At 33.9% G+C, this 19,634-nt stretch overlaps 1 protein-coding gene across 3 annotated transcripts; it reads left to right on the top strand.

Moving 5' to 3' along the window:
* The first annotated feature begins 4,239 nt into the window (after positions 1 to 4,239).
* Positions 4,240 to 11,981, top strand: LOC100244118 (uncharacterized). Of its 3 annotated transcripts, none has more exons than XM_010646674.3 (7): positions 4,240 to 4,374; positions 5,320 to 5,403; positions 5,630 to 5,724; positions 9,557 to 9,818; positions 9,918 to 10,114; positions 10,963 to 11,150; positions 11,477 to 11,981. In XM_010646674.3, exons 2-7 carry the CDS (start codon positions 5,401 to 5,403, stop codon positions 11,761 to 11,763), a joined length of 1,032 nt encoding a protein of 343 aa, XP_010644976.1. In that variant the 5' UTR covers positions 4,240 to 4,374; positions 5,320 to 5,400; the 3' UTR covers positions 11,764 to 11,981. The 3 variants fall into 3 exon arrangements, with proteins under 3 accessions (XP_010644976.1, XP_002266274.1, XP_002266197.1); XM_002266161.5 differs by having other exon boundaries at positions 4,247 to 4,374; positions 5,218 to 5,403; XM_002266238.5 differs by lacking the exon at positions 5,320 to 5,403.
* The last annotated feature ends 7,653 nt before the right edge of the window (positions 11,982 to 19,634 follow it).

Raw genomic sequence — 19,634 nt, 5'->3', positions numbered from 1 at the left:
CAACCCAGAATTGGCAAGACCAATCCAAGACCAACCATCCTAAGACAGACCCTAATATTGATAAGTCAACCTTCAAATGCACTCACTATAATAAGACTGGTCATACCAAGAGTCGTTGCTTTGAAATTGTGGGATATCCAGACTGGTAGGATCATAATCGTGATCCACGGAAGAAGGATTCCAAGAAAACCTCAACTGCAGCTGTTGTCGAAATAAAAACAGAGGCTAATGTTGCTAAGAAAGCGTCTGCATTGGTAGCCGCTACAGATTATGGTGGTAAGTTTTTAAATACTTCTACACCTGTTATTAATAGTGCATGGATAATTGATTCTGGTGCTATAGATCATATGACTTTTGATTCTAGACAGGTCTCACCCCTTAGACTTTCCTCACAAAAAATTGTTTCCACAGCCAATGGTAACATAACCCCAATCATTGGGGAAGGATCCTTAACTCTTACTTTGAATTTGGATTCTGTTTTAGTTGATCCATTCATGAAACGGTTACCACACCGTCATAATAGAGGTATTCCTAAACCCATATATGAACCTGAATTGTCTACCAAAGTCAAATATCTCATGAGCAACTATGTGTCTAACCATCGTTTATCTGAATCAAATAAGTCATTTGTAAATCAATTATCTACTGTAACTATTCCTAATAGTGTGTAGGAAGCCTTCACTGATCCAATGTGGAAAGCAGCCATGAATGAAGAGATGAAATCATTGTAGAAGAATGAAACATGGGAACTCGTAGAATGTCCACCAGAAAAGAAGCCAGTTAGGTGTCATTGGATCTATACTGTGAAGTACAAGGCAGATGGTAATATTGAACGATTTAAAGCAAGACTGGTAGCAAAAGGGTACACTCAAACTTATGGAATTGACTACATAGAGACATTTGCACCTGTAGTTAAGATCAACACAGTTCGAGTATTACTGTCTTTAGCTGCAAACTTGGATTGGCCACTATAACAATTCGATGTGAAAAATGTCTTTCTACATGGCGAGTTATCTAAAGAAGTATATATGGATCTTCCACCAGGATACATGGTGTCAAAAAAACAATGTCAGAAGGTGTGCAAATTGAAGAAGTCATTGTATGGGTTGAAGCAATCCCTGAGAGCATGGTTTGGAAGGTTCACAAAGTCAATGAGAGTTTTTGTCTATCGTCAAAGTAATTCAGATCACACTTTGTTCCTGAAAAAACAACATGGTAAGATTACGACATTCATCATATATGTGGATGACATGGTAGTTACAGGAAATGATCTTGAAGAAAGAAAAGCTCTGCAAAATTATCTCTCTAGAGAATTAGAAATGAAAGATCTAGGTCCTCTGAAATACTTTCTTGGGATTGAAGTTTCTCGATCAAGTGAAGGAATTTTTCTGTCTCAAAGAAAGTATGTCTTAGATCTTTTATAAGAGACTAGAATGTCGGGATGTCAACCTGTTGATACACCAATAGAAGAAGGTCTGAAATTGTGTGTTGAGCCTAATCAAGTATCAACCGATAAGAGAAGATACCGAAGAATTGTGGGGAGATTAATGTACTTAGCTCATACAAGACCAGATCTAGCTTATGCATTGAGTGTAGTAAGTCAATACATGCATAATCCTGGAGAGCAACATATGAATGCAATCATGCGTATTTTGAGGTATTTGAAGAATGCTCCTGGGAAGGGAATTTTGTTCACTAAAAATGTTGATCATCATAGTATAGAAGTATATACTGATGTTGATTGGGTTGGTGCAGTAGATGATAGGCGATCTACATCTGGTTACTTTACCTTTGTAGGTGGTAATCTTGTGACATGGAAAAGTAAGAAGCAGAATGTCATCACTCATTCAAGTGCAAAAACGGAATTTAGGGGTATGGCTCTAGGACTTTGTGAGGTATTATGGTTAAGACTCCTCTTACAGGATTTAGGTTACCTATCTAGGTAACCAATCCGATTGTTTTGTGACAATAAAACCGCATGTGATACTGCTCATAATCCAGTACAACATGATTGTACAAAGCATGTCGAGGTGCACAGATTCTTCATTAAGGAGAAGTTGGATGATAAGATTGTGGAATTGCCTAAGATTTGATCAGAAGATCTATTGGCCGATATCCTCACCAAAGCTGCAATCTCAAGTCGAGTGTTCTCAAAATTTTTAAACAAGTTGGGCATGTGTGACATCTATTCACCAACTTGAGGGGGAGTGTTGAGATATTAGGAATGTTTAGATATTAGGAAAGTTGAGATATTAGGATATTAGTTGTTCTTTCCTTATATCATTCCTTCATTGTATCATTCTTTCCCATTCTTAGAATGATGATTACCCTCTATATATACTTTGTACATGAACGAATGAAATAATTAATGAAAAACTATCATTCATCAATTTGAAGACCAACTTTCAATCAAGCTCAAACAAACTTCTTACTCCAATATGACTCCTCAAAATAGACTCGAGCAAGCTCAACATCTTTAAAAAAAAAATACTTGACTAGAGATAGTTCATTAAAACCAAACAACTTAACTTTTCAAACTTACTCCTTTAGAAGAAGAACCAACATATGAAGCAACATCTCTTAACATTATTTTCCCAACAAATAGCCTCCACTCTTTAAGTCCTTTGTCTAAAAGAAGCAAAGGTTGAGTGGGAGGGTTGGGGTTGGGGTAATGAAGGGGAGAAAAAAGTAAACCATCCCAAAAAGCTACCTTCAACCATCCAACCTCAGGGCCATCTTAGGGAAAGAGGTAATATCGTTCACTTAATTTGACTAAAATACCTAATTTTTTATGAATCTCACAAGTCTACTATAAAGCTAGTAACATTTGAAAAAGTCCCCTACAAAAGCTGATAATCTTTGAAAAGTCTTTATAGCTAAACGACAAAAAACCCATGAGGCAAGAAGCTTATAAAAAGCCTTCAAATCCTCTTAAGTGGGGAGAGAGAGCTCAACCTTCAAATATAACTACCTTCAAGCATCTCAGGGAAAAATTAACACCTAAAAGGTTTGCATGAAGTGTAAACTATTGCAAGCAATAACAATATTGAGAAGTGACATTCCATTCAACTATTGCTTTGTGCCAAAGCCTACAAAGCTTGTAAAAGAAAGAAAAAATAAATAAATAAAGGAAGCAACTTCTTAGAAGATTCATGATCAAGGAGCTTATAAACAACTTCTCTCCAAGTAAGAAATGATCAAGTCCTCCTCCCTACCAAATCTCTCTATATATCTATCAAACAGATGAACAAAAATTCAGTTACTCCTTGAAGAATTTCAGTATCTTCAAAGACCTATCGAAGCTTTAGAAGAGAAAAAGGAAGCTTGACAAATAAGAAGGTAATAAAAAAGAGAAGACCTGAATTTTTGTATGTGATTCGATTAAAGCAAGAAAAGTTAAAAGAATTGGACTAGAAAAGAAAGCATATAGAGATATATGAAATCATAAAAGAATATACATCACACATCTACCTATCCAATAGTAACGATGGAGCAATGGTAATCAGTGATGGTTGGGAAGTGATAATTGAAGACCAGGGATAAGATTGCTACAATGGACAAGAGAAAAAGGATTATGATAAAGCACATGTAGAAATAAAATTAGCCCAAATGAGGACATACGAACTTCTTGGCCAACTTAGTTGCTAAATGACACCCAAACAAGTACTTAGTCCCATAATTACGGTTTTTATAATCCTCATCACATTTTTCTTGTCAGGGGTTTTGATTAAGGTTATGATTGGTTCTTGGAAAATACCAAGGAAAGAAAAAAAATGTAAAGGAAAACGATTTTTTCATGTTTGGTTGTCCTATGAAAAATATCAAAGAAAATCAATATATAATTAAAACTAATTAAAAACTTATGTATTTTAAAATTATTTAATCTTTATATTGATGAGTTAAAATAAATAAAATGAGTTTGAAGTAACAAAAAAAATAATTTATCAACTTTTAATCTTTTTTTTTTATTTTCCTTCACTTTTTCTTTTCTTCTACTTTTCCTTTATATTTTCTTTCCCTTACATTTTCCTTCAAATTTTATGGAACCAAACATAGCCTAAAGATTTTCTTATTCTCAATTATTATTTTCATTTTAAATTTGATGGCCAGCCGTAGGACCGCCAGGCTCTGGGCCTCAGATATGGGAGAGGAGCCGGGCCCAAATGCCTCCTTGGGTTTGGGCCATACAAAGTGGCCCAAACAAAAAAGAAAATATTTTAAAATGTGAAAATTGAAATTAACCACATGAACCGCTTGAAATTAACCCACATATATTTTCAACTTCTCGTCTTGCCCCAACCTCTTTCTATGATTCTATCTGACTGACTATGAAGGAGGACCGTGGGCTTCCAAAACCCTAGAAATCAGTTAATTGTATGCCCATCTTCTCTTTGATTTCTTCGTTATTCATACATTTCTAGATTCAACAACACTTTTGTGTATATATATATATATATATATATATATATATATTTCAATTTTGCACTTGGATTTCTATATGTACTGGTCAATCATTTATTCTTAGGAACTCAGATTTAGCTCTATACCCTTTTCATCTCCTTCTTCTCATGTAGCAGTTTCAGATTCGTGGTTTTCCCCTTTCGGGACCCATGTTGGTCCTGAAAACGAAGTCAAAATGTCAGATTTTGTGTTGTTTGATTGTTTTGATTAATGGGTTGCCTTGATTTGGTGAAAATCCGTGGTCATGATTTTGGTTTCAGTGTTTGAAGCTCTGAATTTTAGTGGATTTTTTTTTTTTTTTTTTTTTTTTTGTGATTTGGTTACAACTTCCCTTTGGTTCTGATTTGTCCGTCTGTATATTAGAAGAAGGTTTTGATGTGTTGTAGTGGACATGTTTTGACTGCTTTTTCATATTCTGTAGTGCTAGTTTAGGGTTGTAAATGGGCAAAACTGGTTGTGATATGATTTGCCTCCGTGATTTTGTGCTTCGATAACGCACTGGATTCACGTTTTTGGTTCATTTGGGAAAAATAGCTTATCCCTCTTGGGGTTCTTTATTGGTTTACCACTGCCATTGCATTGTATTTTTGGATTTTTGCTTACATTCTCATTTCTTTTTGAATGATTGCCCCTCCTTGTACTTTATTATTGCTTTTTTTTTTTTTGATATATTTTCAGTTTTCTATTGATACAATGAAAATTTCATTGTTTTTTCACTGTTATTTCTCCCCTAATTAAGCATCTTGTATGGTATAGGTGGCGTTTATAAACACCTTGTATCAAGAATAGTTGGCCTGAAAATTAAGAATCAAAACCTTTGGATGATGATGGATGTACTCTGTTTACCAATTTCACCAGGTCAATTATGGTGGCCCTCTGAGATGTTCTGACAACATTTTCCGAGAACCCTTGCATTTTCATGCTTCAGTTTTACAGATCATGGTATCTTTATCTCCCTAAATTCTGTTCTTATTTTTTCTGTTCATTACAAAGAATTTTGATCAGCTTGAGATGTTTCTTTTGATTCTCTCCTGATGCATTAGATATAATTGTCATGATTCATGACATGAAATTGCACCTCTCTATATTTTTTTGTCTTGTTAGAAACCTCAAAGCTTTTTGCTGATAAATTTCTAACTTCTGCCTTTTGGTTGTATTTTTTTATAAGATGGTAGATCGCTATTGGATTGCCTTCTTTGCTGTCTTTGTGTATCTTGTTAGAGTTTTTGAAGCTAGTGTCGGTGATGCAGATCCACTTTACAGGTAAAATTCAGTTCCTCATCCAGTGTCAGATGCTCAATCATACAATCTTACACTTGTGACTTGGTAAACATGAAATGCAATCTAAGTTCTTGAGGAAAGTAAATTGCAGATTAGCCTTACTTTTACACACGATTTTGAACAATCATAAAAGGAAATGTGGTCATGTTTATTGGATGCAAAATGCAACAAAATTGGGCCATTTATTTTAAATGTTTTCCTTAGTATTTCTATTTCAAAAGGAAAAGAAAAGGTTTTCATTTAAAATAACATTGTAATAGTGGAGTATGCTCAAAACTACATAGGAGGGACACAAGTACAGAGAGGTTTTCATTTTTTATATTGATCTCTTGTTTTATTGGTTGGAAGGTGGTCGAAATGTATTAAGTAGGGACCATCTAATTATATTGTGATAAGGTGGAAATCTCTCTCTATATATCCTTATTTAAATGGTTTTAAGCTTGAATTGCATTTATGTAAAAGAACTCAGGTAAAAGATTTAGTGATTCAAGCAAGCTTAACATGGGCTAATACGGGAATCCCACTTGTTAACTTTTTTGTCAAAGTGCCAATTTCACTGTATTGCTGGAATAAAGAAGTTGGCAACTTGGCATCAACTAAACTATATTTTGAAGAGTGTGTGCCCTTAGGGGGCAGAATCCACATGGATAAGTTTCCTTCAAATTTAAGTTTTAGAGCCCTGCAAGTATCAGAAACAATATTGAGCATTTTTGAAAGCATTTTGTGCATTTCCTGTTTTGGTAGATTTGTTTAGTGGGGCTCTGCTAATGCCTCTCTGGTTTTGTGGCCATTATATCTTGGTTATTTCTTCTATCTTGACTTTGTGGATCTCTTATGTTCCTTTTTCTCCTTTTACAAAGTGGGAATGAGATTTTGTATTCATGTATTGTCTATTTTTCTTGTCTTTCTTCTTAAAGGCTTGTAATTTGGCCTAAATCTCATGGATTTTGAGCTGTTCTTGTTGGCATTGTAGAAATGTCATCTAGAATGAGATATTATAAAGTTTGTCATTAGATCTGAGTTTTCTGGAGTCTGCTATTGGCTTGTAGCTTCTGAATATCTGCCTAAGCTCCATCACTATGGTTGGTGATCTGTGATCTTTGCCAGGAAAAATTCTACCTTTTTTTTTCTTTTCTTTTTAATTAGAAACAATAATTTTTTAAGTACAGTAGAAAGCTTTGAAGTGCAAAAGGCATCATTTCCTAAGAATTCTGAACCTAATAGAAAACAACAAAAATAAGAGATACAGCCCATCCCAGAAGTTAGTGCAGATAAAGGTAACCCTCAAACTCTTCCATGCACAAGCCCCTCTTTGTCCAAGCTATGCATTTCTGTGTTCCCTGATCTATGAGTGTATTGTGCTTTCAGTTTCATCATGCATGGAACCAACCTTATAAATAATTCACTGAATGGCATGATCAAATTTCTGTAACTTGTGTATCTTCCCCAACTGATAATCACTAATGTATCTCTTTCCACGATTTCTCAATTAGATTTTTTATTACTCATCAAAATAAAAATGTATGTCAACATTACTTCTTGAGACCTAGCACAAAAAAATCCTGTCATGGTTGCATCCCTCCTGGCTGGCTTCAAGTAAATTGAATTCACTCTCCAACTCATAGTCTCTAGTAGAACCTGGCTGTCTCTTTCCACAATCAACTGGTTGATCCCATGGGTCATTACTTCCTTGAGACCAAGCACAAAAAACAATTTTGCCATGGTTGCATCCCTACTTGCTGGCTTCAAGAAATTAAAATCACCTTCACCTCATTGTCTCTAAAGGACCTGGCTGACCTATCTAATCTTGTTTTCTAGGGGAATAACCATCAAAGTTAAGCTTCATAAACTTCATAGGTGAACTTCCATACTGCCTCTCAGTGGGGCATTCTGTGTTGAAAATTACACCTTCTCAATTTACATGAATAGGAATGAAAGTGATATATTTAAACTCTTTTGCAAACTGATGTCTGTAAAGATGAGATAACAAACTCTGTTCCACATGGTATTTATGCCCTGGTCTTTGTATTCCAATAACCTAGCATCTCTTCCATGCATATGATCCATAAAACTTCAAAGACAGCAGGTTCCCACAAACATATACCTTGCTACTTTGTATGCTTGCTACCACATAAAGCACTACTCACTACCTAAAAAGCATTCTAAACCTTTAGCAGGAGATTTCAAGCATATCTAAGCGGTTATAATGGGCTAGTTATAGAAATGCCATTCCAACCTTTGCACCACATTTTTTTGTACATGTCGGCTTGCCCTAGGCCGTCATGCTCCACATTCATGCACCACAATGCTGCCCATTACCACACAATGCTGCATATTGTCACATGATGCCGCACATTGTGGCACCACTACATGAGCTCATCATGCCATGCTGCTGGAATGTTGTAGGTTAGAGGTCTCTATTGCTCTGACATGTGAACACACATACACATCATACATAACTCATACACATAGATAAAGTTGCATCCAAAATTGTTGTTTGTTTGAGGAGTGGAATTGAGGAAACTTATTTTTCTATCTTGTATTTAGCATGGAAGCTAAAAGAGATTGATTTACAACAGAAATACTAGTTACATTTTTTATTTTTTTTGATAGGTAAGAACACTTGTATTAAAAGTGCCTAAAAAAGGGCACAATAAAGTATACACAATGTATACAAGGCACCTAAGGCCAAAAAAGAAGAGGGGTACACAAAAACAACACCCTCCCTCACGTGCACCTCAGCTAATCAATGAAATCAAATAAAGACAGTAAGCTAAAACATAAATGCACCCTGACCCATTCCAAGAGGATATGCACAAAGGACCATAAACTAGCTAGTTCTGCCAAACGCAAATACTAGTTACTTGACACAAGGACTTCCAAAAAACAAATGCGGTTTGAGTATGGAAACTAAAGCAGATGCTAGTTAAAAAGATGAAAAAGGAAAAACAGTTTTATGTAAAGATTCTAATTCTTGGAGTAGTATTGGAGTTGAGGTTGAGTATCATGTCAATTATGCCTTGAGGACATAAAATATGCACAATAGTTTGTTAACCATGACCTCATACTTCGAAGTATGAAGCATAAACAGTGTCAAAATCTACACCCTCATTTGGTCTTTCACAGGCAGTGTCTTGAGGCAGCCCTGTAGGAGTTAGTGTTACATGCCTTATAAAGCTAGGTTACGAATGTCTCTTGTGGTATATATAATTCAACTTATTGATGATCTAGATTGCTACTTGTTAGTTTTGATATGACATGCCTTGGGTTATTCTACCTCTCAGGAACTTCTTAAAGAATGATATCTGGGAATAAAAAGTTCTGCAAACTTAAGCCATTGTTCTTGAATATCAATCCTTCCTTTTTCAATCTTCTTCTTGCCAATCTTGCATCCTTTATTGCATTCCTCTAGAGCCAATTTTCATATTTCTTAAAAATAGACTCTTCTCAATTGCATATTTTGCATGGAAGGATTTCCCAAGGGGAATATAATCAAACAATTAGAATAACTGGATTTCATTCTTTGACTTGTTTGATTGTAATGGCTGAGCATTTAATTGTTGCAGGTGTTTTGAGTATGGGCATCTGTTCTCGATTTATATTTTAATGCTTTCTTGTTCTTGATTTATATTTCAATTGTTACAGGTGCTTTGAATATGGGTACTTGTTCTTGATTTATATTTTAATGCCCCCCCCTTCTCTCTCTCTCTCTCTCTCTCTCTCCCCCTCCCCCTCCCTCTTAATTGATTTTTTTTTTTTTAATTTTATATAAAAGATTTAAGTTTTATGATCTTGTTTAATCTTTGGATTCTAGGGATTGTGTAGAACAATGTGAAAAGACTGGATGTGTCGGGGAAAGATGCTTTCCACACTGCAAATTCCCTTCAGATGGTGCAGTTGTTGATGGTCCATGGTATCTGCAAGAACCTCTTTATTTGCGGTGGAAACAATGGGATTGTCAGAGTGATTGTCGTTACTATTGCATGCTTGACAGAGAGAAAGAAAGAGAAGCACTTGGCAATGGGCCTGTCAAGTATCACGGTAAATGGCCCTTCAAACGCGTGTATGGGATTCAGGTATGTCATTCCTCATTATGAATTTCTTTTGATTTAGCAGGAAGTGCTATTATAATTTCCAGTTTGATGCATTTTGAGTGATGTCAATCATTTACTCAGGAGCCTGCTTCTGTAGCCCTCTCTGCTCTCAACCTTGCAATGCAGTTCCATGGTTGGCTGTCCTTCTTCATTCTTCTGAACTACAAGTTGCCACTGAAGCCAAATAAGAAGGCATACTATGAATATACCTGTTTGTGGCATATATATGGACTCTTATCAATGAACTCCTGGTTCTGGAGTGCTGTATTCCATAGTCGGTAGGCTTTTATTTTATTTTAGACCATTTTTAATGTTATTTCCTTGAGTTCTTGTATCTGATTAAAGATAGAAGGCAGAAGCAAGGGACAGAGTTTGTTATATTGTGTTTTTCCCTCACCATTGCCATGAGGAAAAGATTTGGCTACCGCCTATTTCTATTTTTGTATTCGGATTGGTAAGTGATTTATCATTAACCTTAAAAACAGGGTATGCAACCAAAGAAAGAACTTACCAACCTGTCTAGATTTTTCTGTCATTAGATTGGGGTTCTTAATTTGTTAAATGGGTTTGGTTCAGCTAGGATGGTTTGCACTCACCTTTTGGTGCAATATACCTACTGTAGGATAATGTGATCAGGATAGAAACATGGTTGTCATTGTCTGCCAAGGTGACCTGAAATGTTTTTTAAAAAAACCATGAATTTTGATGAAACATGGACAACAGGCATGGTTGTTAGTCCAGCCAACATGGTTAAGGTGAGCCATGAGAAAGGTAAAACAAGACTCTTCTTGATAGATGGGTATATACTTGTACATTTGCTAATAGATGCTAGTGTTGTTTATTTGTTTTATATGATGCAATCAATTAAATAATTTTTTTTGTTAATTTCTTTTCTTTTATGGGTCTATCATTTTTTTTTTCGTTTTTGGGTAAAATAAAGAGAAGTAGAAATATGAAAGACTATCGTTGGATAAGTTTTGGTCATGTATCCGTCCACATTTCAATTGAACAGAATTTGCAAACCATATGAACTATATTTATGTGCTCATCAGTTCAGCTGGTTCAGTCTTATGTTATAGTATGATGTTTTTCTTATTTCTTATTGAGTTGTCTCATGGAACTACAGAGATGTGGATTTGACTGAGAAGCTGGACTACTCATCTGCAGTGGCATTACTTGGGTTCTCACTCATTCTTGCCATACTAAGAAGCTTCAATGTCAGGGTTGAGGCTGCCAGAGTCATGGTTTCTGCTCCGCTGCTAGCTTTTGTGACCACCCATATATTGTACCTCAACTTCTATAAATTTGACTATGGTATCATCACCTTCTTTCATACCCTCCTGTGTGATCCACAAGCTATGCAATACAAACCTATATTTCTTCTATTTACTGCTGAAAAGTACTCGTGTATCTAGATCATCAGCCATATGTAAATTCATAGTGATATTTCAAATGCTTGGTAGATTCTATTTACTTCCTGATCATCAGTTAGAGCCTGAAAACCTTTATGTATCACTGCCTCTTCCCATGTTTCTAACACTGGAAGGAAATCTCACTTTAGGACTGTAGCCACTGGACATTAGTTTTAGTTTCCTTGTATTTTTTATGATTATCTGACCAACTTTTTGAAAATCGGACAGGGTGGAACATGAAAGTGTGTGTTGTCATGGGTGTTGCTCAACTTCTCATTTGGGCGATATGGGCTGGTGTCACTCGTCATCCTTCTCGCTGGAAGTTGTGGACAGTGGTTGTGGGAGGTGGTCTTGCAATGCTCCTGGAGATCTATGATTTCCCTCCATATGAAGGATTTGTTGATGCTCATGCTCTTTGGCACGCTACCACTATCCCCCTCACCTATATCTGGTGGAGTTTCATCAAGGATGATGCTGAGTTCCAGACTGCTAACCTCCTGAAAAAGGTAAAGTAGAACATTTCAACTCTGATCTGTGAACTTTGTAATGGCTTGACCAACAGGATAAGTCTGCTTCACCATTACCTCAACAGAAAATATATTCTTTTCTTCATTATTTATTTCCCTTGCAAAAGGGGAGGGCGCTTGGTTTGAAATTTCCGTTGGGTAAACGGGTTTTATATAAAACAGGATAGTATATTGGAATGGGAAGTTCCAGAAGAGCATTGATTTTATTTCTTTTGCAGATTCAAATCCAATAAATTGTGTTGAGATAACAACTACCATTGTTTCTGATTAAAAAAATAGCTGCCATTGTAGCTCCTCACTGCTGGGCTGATTGCAGTCCAGGATTGCATCAAGCAGCTAGAAGTGCCTATAAATTTTAATAATATTCACAGGATTAAACAACCACCTCATATCCAAATAAGGGTAGTCACAGTTAGAGCAGAACGTTATATCTTGTCTTTCATCCATCAATTTCTCATTCGTTTGTCCTTTCAATTCTTCGATAGAAAATTCAAGTTGTAAGGTGATGAAACCATAAACTGTCCTCTTTGGTTTAGTTTTTATATCTTAGTGGCATTTGTTTTTTTAATTTTTTGCTGAAAGTAATTTGCTTTCAGAGTTCAAATTGTTTGTTTGTTTACCTTTTGTTAACTTATTACTTAATTTTTAATTTTTTTTTTGAATACAAAAAGCTAAAATATTTGCCCTTTTGAATGTTAAAAGTAACCTGTTAGATTATTATTATTATTATTATTTTACTTCTTAATACTTAATAGAAAACAAATAAACAATTTAATACTTAACATATTTAATTTTAAGCTCTATTTAGAATTAAATAAATTTTAGTCTAAAACAATGAAAATTGTATGGTTGGATTACATGATAATTTTCTCATCTTATTAGGTAATCAGACTTCTTATCACAAGTAGACAAGTCATGAATCAAGATCATATGCTTACCATGCTGTGCTCCTAAAGAATAGTTCATGGTTGGATGGTCACTTAATTTCTATACAACTAATAGGGTAGGGAAGGAAGGTGCACTAGCTTTAGATTCCAAAAAGAGTCCTCAATCTCGTTCAACCCATTAAAGTGTTGGATGGCTTAGGGATGGTGTGATAGAATGAGTGGAGCCCTGTGCCATTTTACTCACAACCTTAGAGACCCTAGATTGAATTTTAGGTGAATCTCTCTCAGGAAGGAGAAATTTGCACAGCCAACATACAAGGAAAGCAACCATGTGAGTCTCATCTGCATACTCTTTTTCTACGCCTAGCCTAGGTTATGAAGCACCTCCATCTCTCAACATGGGTGATTGTGAGTTTCCTTTTGCTTTTGCCTTTTATTGTACTTCTCTTTGGTGGCTTAGTGTATCCTCAAGCCTTTGTACCAAAAGGGGTCACGATAAAGAATTCTAGTAAGAGATTTCCCTGTCCTTCTCTAATAAAGCCTGTGATAAGCTAAGAACAAGTATTAAAACTGTTCTTATTCTTGTCCCAATAAAAACATAAGTAGGCAAGTAGGTAGAAGACATGAGTAGGGCTTATTTGAGAATTTCCTATAATTGTCTTGTTGCGCTTTGTTAATTATTATTTTTAATTTTATTTATTTTATAAATTTAAATTATACTAAAATAAATATATTTCCTAAAATTAAATATTTCAAAATTTTATAATATATTTTATTTAAAATTATATTTTCTTATTTTATGTACTAAGAAGGAGAAAATAAAAAATTAAAAAAATAGGGTAATTTTAAAAATAAGATAGGACAAGACATTACCCTAACTCATCTGATTCTATTAGCAATAAGAGGGAGCATGTCATCATTTTGTCAGAAATAAAAAGTGGGACTAAGAAATAGGAAATTTTCCTATCAAAATGGTTCTTTTTTTAGCACTAATACACCCAAATGCAAAGGAAATATTTAGTTTTGAAAACAATTACATCTTCAAATTCATCTTGTATGAAAGTGAATTGCTTGGAAAAGAAAAGAAAAGAAAAACTAGAAGAACAAAATGGGAAAATTTTGACGAGTGAGATTTTCCTTTGATGAAATAGAAGTGTTTGAAATAGGAAATTTTCTTATTAATATGAGGTTTTGTTTTAATATTAAGCATACATGAACATAGACTCCATAAAAAGGAAAATAGAAGTCCTTTAAAAAAAAATGACTTTAATCCTCATTTTATGTACTCATATATGAAATGGGCATTTGTGGACAAGAAAATTTTGATTAAGTTCAAGCTATCATCAAATTGATCCACAATCAACAAGTTTTTGAAAAGATATAAGTTAATGAAGGTAAGCTGAATGAAATAGATGACATGAACAATACAAGATTCAACAAGCAACTACGAAACCATAAATCAATTCTTAAAAACTAAAATCAATTAAATTAGTATTAAAAGATATAAAATAGAAAAGAATTAGAAACTTCTAAAAAAAAATAGAAAAAAATTATTGGAGTAAAGGGCCACATTTCTTGAATTTGGAAGCAAATGAATGAAAAAAAAAGTCTTATAAATCTCATCAAGCAAAAAGGCTTAAAGTCCAAGCCAAACTTCAAACATTCTCCAATGAACTTGCCAAAAAAGGACAACACAATATGAAAAGTGTTGCTTATCCATCTTTTAATCTCAAGATCAAGAAAAATATTCTTTACTCTTTTTTTTTTTTTTTGAGAAATAAAATTCGTTACAAATTTATTTGAGAGCAAACTTTTGTTAGCCTTAATTAAACTTTGACTCAAGAACAATTGCTAGTCACCTCTAGATCACAATGAAGGCATTCACTCAAATTAGGACTAATATTACTTATACCTACATTAGATTTATAATATTATTTTTAAAATTAATATAAATGAATTCTATCCATTATTTTCTTATCTATTTGATTGTAGAATGAAAACATTGTTCCTCAACATAAACCATAATTTGTTTCCTTTGTAAGTGTTAAATGAGTGATTGGCCTTAGGAAAAAGTCTTGAAATCTAGTGGGTATCCCATTAATGAAATTAATAGCTTATATTCTTTCACATAGGAAATCCAACATGTCATGTTATTTATAATTTAATCTCAAATTTTTGGTTCATTATTTAAGTTAAAATGTGATGTTCTTTATCAATATTTTCCTTTGACAACATTTTTTCAGTTTTACCAAATTTATCATAATTTTAAAAATAGAAAATTTGTTAACAAAAATAAAAATTCAATAAATGAACCAAAAATGGAAAACAATTTAAATATTTTCTATTTTAAAATAAATGATACTCCTTGAGTATGTGCGAAAATTGTAGTTTCAAGTAGTGTCATAGTAATATTAATTTTAACTTGTTTTAGCTTATGTTTGGTTCCCAAAAACTTTAAGAGACAAATGTGAAGGAAATAAAATAGAAAAAAAAGGTAGAAGGAAAAACAAAAGCAAAGGAAAATAAAAAAAGAGATTCAAAATCAATAAATTATTATTATTTTCTTTTTCAAATTCATTTCATTTATTTTCTTCCATTCTATAAAGATTAAATAATTTTAAAATTCATAAATTTATAACTAATTTTAATTATATTAGATTTTTTTTATAATTTCCATAATGAAATCAAACATGAAAAAACCATTTTTTTAAACTTTTTTTTTCTCTTTTTAGTACTTTTTGAGAACCAAATATAGCATTACTTAGTAATTTACAAACTATTAATTATAATTGTTATATATTTGAGAAAAAGAAATATAGTACCACAAGTATGCATCAAAATTTCCCATGCCTAATTTGAACCACAAATTGAATTAATTATGGGGTTGGTAGACACATATATTATAGTTATTTGGGAAAAAAAATTAAGGTGATTTGTAAACATTTGTTGTTGTTCATAATTATTTTTAAAAATTATTCAAAACTAGAAAAAAACTATTCATGTGCTGTATTTATTTCATTTTATTATTTTGGATGTTCTTATGAACATTCTTCATGTTTGTTTGGATTATATGCAAAACTAATAATCACATGCAAATTAATGAAATGAAAATTATTGGAATTTTTAGTTGCAAAAAAATTAAGGGTAGCATTTTTAGAATATATTTTATTTGATTTAAATTATTACTACAATAGGTAGAGTTCTTACCAAATATTTAGATTTTGGGGAATTTGTCAAGCATATATTGTTTGAAACAAAAAAAAATGAAATTTTTTTAAAAGTCCAAGATTTCCTTTTCATAACAAGTACCCAAGGTGATGAAAAACTTATATTTACATCCAACTATTCACTTTACACATCTATAAAACATTAATCCTATTAACACATTCACATAAAAAATTTCAATATACCTAATTCTAACATTTTTTTTTCTAATCGACATACTAATATTATATTTATACCACATGAGTATATTTTAGGGTATGATTAATATAAATTTGGACAAAAAATTATTGCAAAGATAGTTTTAAAAACATCTAGAAATAATTTTAAAATGTTTTAGAAATAAGAAATTTTGAAAAAGTGGAAAAGAAATGAGGAAAAAAAAAAAACAATTGTATAGTGTCCAAACTTCCAAGGTGGGACATTGAAAATATGTCTAGAAGGACGGTTTCGGATGTTTTTAAAGATATCTAGTGATATATTTTCGGGTAATGAAAGACTTTAAGGGCATTTATATTATTTCATTAAGAGTCAATTTTTTTCCTAAAAATTCTAACTCAATTAATGTATTGAGATATTTGGTGGAGGTAATATAACTTCTAGTAACGTTGACTTCAATAGTAGCCCTTTTACACTTTTGAAATCGCCTCTTAATCACCAAAGTAGTATTCATATTTCATTCACATGAGTCAACCTTTTTTTCCTCAAATGCCCAGAAGGATCTAACAAAAAAAGTCTATCTAACTAAAAAAAAACTATCAAACAAGAAAAATATTTGGTTTTTCATCTTTAATTAAAATATAAGGTTAATTTACTGTTTGAAATTTAATGTAAATGTACTAATTGTCACACCCCTGAATATCTCATTGAATTTTTCACGAGTGCGTGGTGCTAAGGACCCTTCCTTAGCCAACCTTCCTTCCCAGCGTTTAGAAAAACAGAGTAAAACACAGAAACAACAAGGCAACAGGGACACACACGAGGTTACGAGAATCCTTTCCCAACTTGTATTATTTCACTATTACAAGACAAAATCGTTTCCTGAACCAGAGTACAATGCTCTCACCCAAGCATACGAGAAGGAACCCTTTTCCCCAAACTCTCTACCTCTGTTTCAAGGCTATAGGAGCCCTTTTAAAATACTCAAGTTGCAATTACAAATTTGAATTTCCCAATTCAAATCTTGGAGCCAACTTGGTGATTATGCAACTGGCCAAAACCGCCCTCAATTGCCTTGCATAACCACCCACCACCCAAATAGTGGCCTGCACATGCCACCCACTTGCACCAGCCATCATCCCTCAGCCCTATAGGTCAAATGATGGCTTGACTTGGTCACTTGCTGTCCGAGCTAGCTGCACTGCCATATCCTCAGGTTTTGCTCCCCAAGCTGTTGGAGAGTCCCCCTAACAAGCTGACTCCTTCCCCGTAAGGTGCCTCTTGTGATCGGGTGCCTATCAGCATGTCTTTGATCAAGGTCCTCTGAGCCAGGCAGCGTGCACCAACCATCTGACTAAGCATCTGGTGCATCAACGTGCCTTCCCCACACTGATGTGTGAGCCCGTGCCATGTCTAGGTGCTCATGGCTTGGGCTTGTTGCTTGCTTCCCAGCTTCCCAGCAACGAGCCATGGCATTGCGCCCATGGTTGATCCCTCTTGGTACACAGGGCATTGCGCCCTTGTGTTGTGCGTAGGCATCTTGGTGCGAGTGAGCTATTGCTTGGAGCCATCAGACCATGGCATTGCGCCCATGGTTTCATTAGTTGGCTCACTGCACAAGGCTTAGGCACCCTCGTGCTCGCGCGGGGATGGGGAAGGCCGCACCAGGCCCTGTGTCGTTGCGGCCACGGGGTGCACACCACACATGTCATGGAACCCATGTGTGTGTGCTCGAGTCACGTCGTGTGTCCTAGGCACGCCCAAGGCTGTGCCATGATGCCCCCCCAAGGCTGTGCCATGATGCCTCCTTGGTGCGGTTAAGGCTTCTCTTGGTGGCTCCCTCCTTTGAGTCACCTACCCCCCCTTAAAGAGCAATACGAGCTGTTTTCATTGTTTCTTAATGAGACATCAATATGCCTAAGGAGACATAATGGAATAACAAATAATTATAAATTAAAACTCCAAGTCCTTCAGCCTTCATCTGCACTACCTAAGTCAGGTGCGCGCGCGATCCCCATTTGGTGTGCACGCAATGCATGTCTGGCTCGCCCGCAGTGCACGCGCAGTGCGCGTTTAGTCCACTCGTGATGCGCGTCTAGCCCGCTCGCGGTGTGCGTTTGGCTCGCTCGTGGTGCGCGCGTGGTACGCGTTTGGTTCGCCTGTGGCCCCCTTACATGGCTCCTAGAGTTTGAACCACCAAACCTCCAGGATTTCCTTGCTTTCATCCTAGGCTCTCATGGGTGCAAGACCTACCCATGAGGCCTATTTCTCCATGGTTAAGTTAAGAGGCTAAGGGGCTGACACTAATCCACTATTGGTTTCAAATTTTATTTATTATCATCCTTATAGATATATTTCATATATAAAAATTAATTTTTAGGGCTACTAACGGATGAAATTCGAAATCAATGGCACTTAGATGTATTTACACCATACCTCATGGATATGAGTGAAATTAATTCAAAATAATATTCTAAAAATGCTTTTTGTTATTATTAAGGAATTTACAACCCTTTTTAATTTATTTGAATTTGTTTTTTTTTCTAAATATAAAAAATAAAATCTCTTTGGATCTTCATGAAAAAATATTTAAATAATTTTAGAATATTTATAATTGTATTAAATGTTTGGAAATGAATTTTAGTTATAATAAAGTATAACATGTTATATTTAATCACTTTTTTTTTTTTAATTAATTTCTCCTCATGTGACTAATTAACAATTGAAAGAAAAAAAAGTGAAAATTTAAATTTATAAATTTAAAAAAAAAAAATGTAGAAAGGAGAGCTTTCATTTGTAATAAAATAATAAGATTACATAATTTTATGAATAAAATATTGTAATATCCATAAGGCATAAAAAACATAAGCAACAAAATATAATAATGTTAATAATATCCTCCTTTTAACTTTTATAACAAAAAAAAGATATTATCACTATAATATCAATAAAATATTAAAGTTTAAGTTTCTTATTTTTTAAAATATTTAATTTATAATTTTTATGAATAAAAAATAGATGACCACTCTTGAATAAAAACATAATTAATTTTAAATTTACAAGTTTTATGGTACATATTTTTCATAACCTCGTATTACAATAATAATTAAAATACATGTTAAACATAGCTTCTAAATTTTTTTTATATTCAATATATGGCTTTGAAACTTTTTATTTTCGATAATATATTTTAATTTAATATAAACATTATTTGCATATTTCAAATGGTATCCACATTTTTAAATATAGGTAATGGACACTTGCAATGTGCAATGTACCTAATAGCATGCTTATTTACTTCTGAAAATACATGCCTAGGCCTATAAAAATGGAAGATTATACCCAAATTAGGAAAAATGAGTCACATACATATACATATATACCATGTATATACAGTATACTTATTTTTTGTATGTTTTTTTTATGAATAAAAAGTAATATATTAAAAGAAAAAGGCACGTCAAGGACGTGCCCCAAAGTATATAGGTAGTATACAAGAGAGAGAAAAAAGAACCTCTTAGTCCACGCCCAAAGATTACAAAGGAAAAACGATTTACAACCTTGAACCAAATGCCCCTCATTTTCAAAAAC

This window comes from Vitis vinifera, chromosome 19 (assembly GCF_030704535.1).
Source record: "Vitis vinifera cultivar Pinot Noir 40024 chromosome 19, ASM3070453v1".
Lineage (NCBI taxonomy): Eukaryota > Viridiplantae > Streptophyta > Magnoliopsida > Vitales > Vitaceae > Vitis > Vitis vinifera.
The sequence above is the reverse complement of the archived record's forward strand: the minus strand, read 5'-3'. Positions and strand labels throughout refer to the sequence as shown.

Excerpts from the sequence above, each read along its gene's own strand:
- LOC100244118 (XM_002266161.5), top strand. The coding sequence starts at position 5,293 with ATGTACTCTGTTTACCAATTTCACCAGGTCAATTATGGTGGCCCTCTG. Across the intron at positions 5,725-9,556 it reads GATGCAGATCCACTTTACAG|GGATTGTGTAGAACAATGTG; the intron begins GTAAAATTCAGT and ends TTTGGATTCTAG. Across the intron at positions 11,151-11,476 it reads CTTCTATAAATTTGACTATG|GGTGGAACATGAAAGTGTGT; the intron begins GTATCATCACCT and ends AAAATCGGACAG.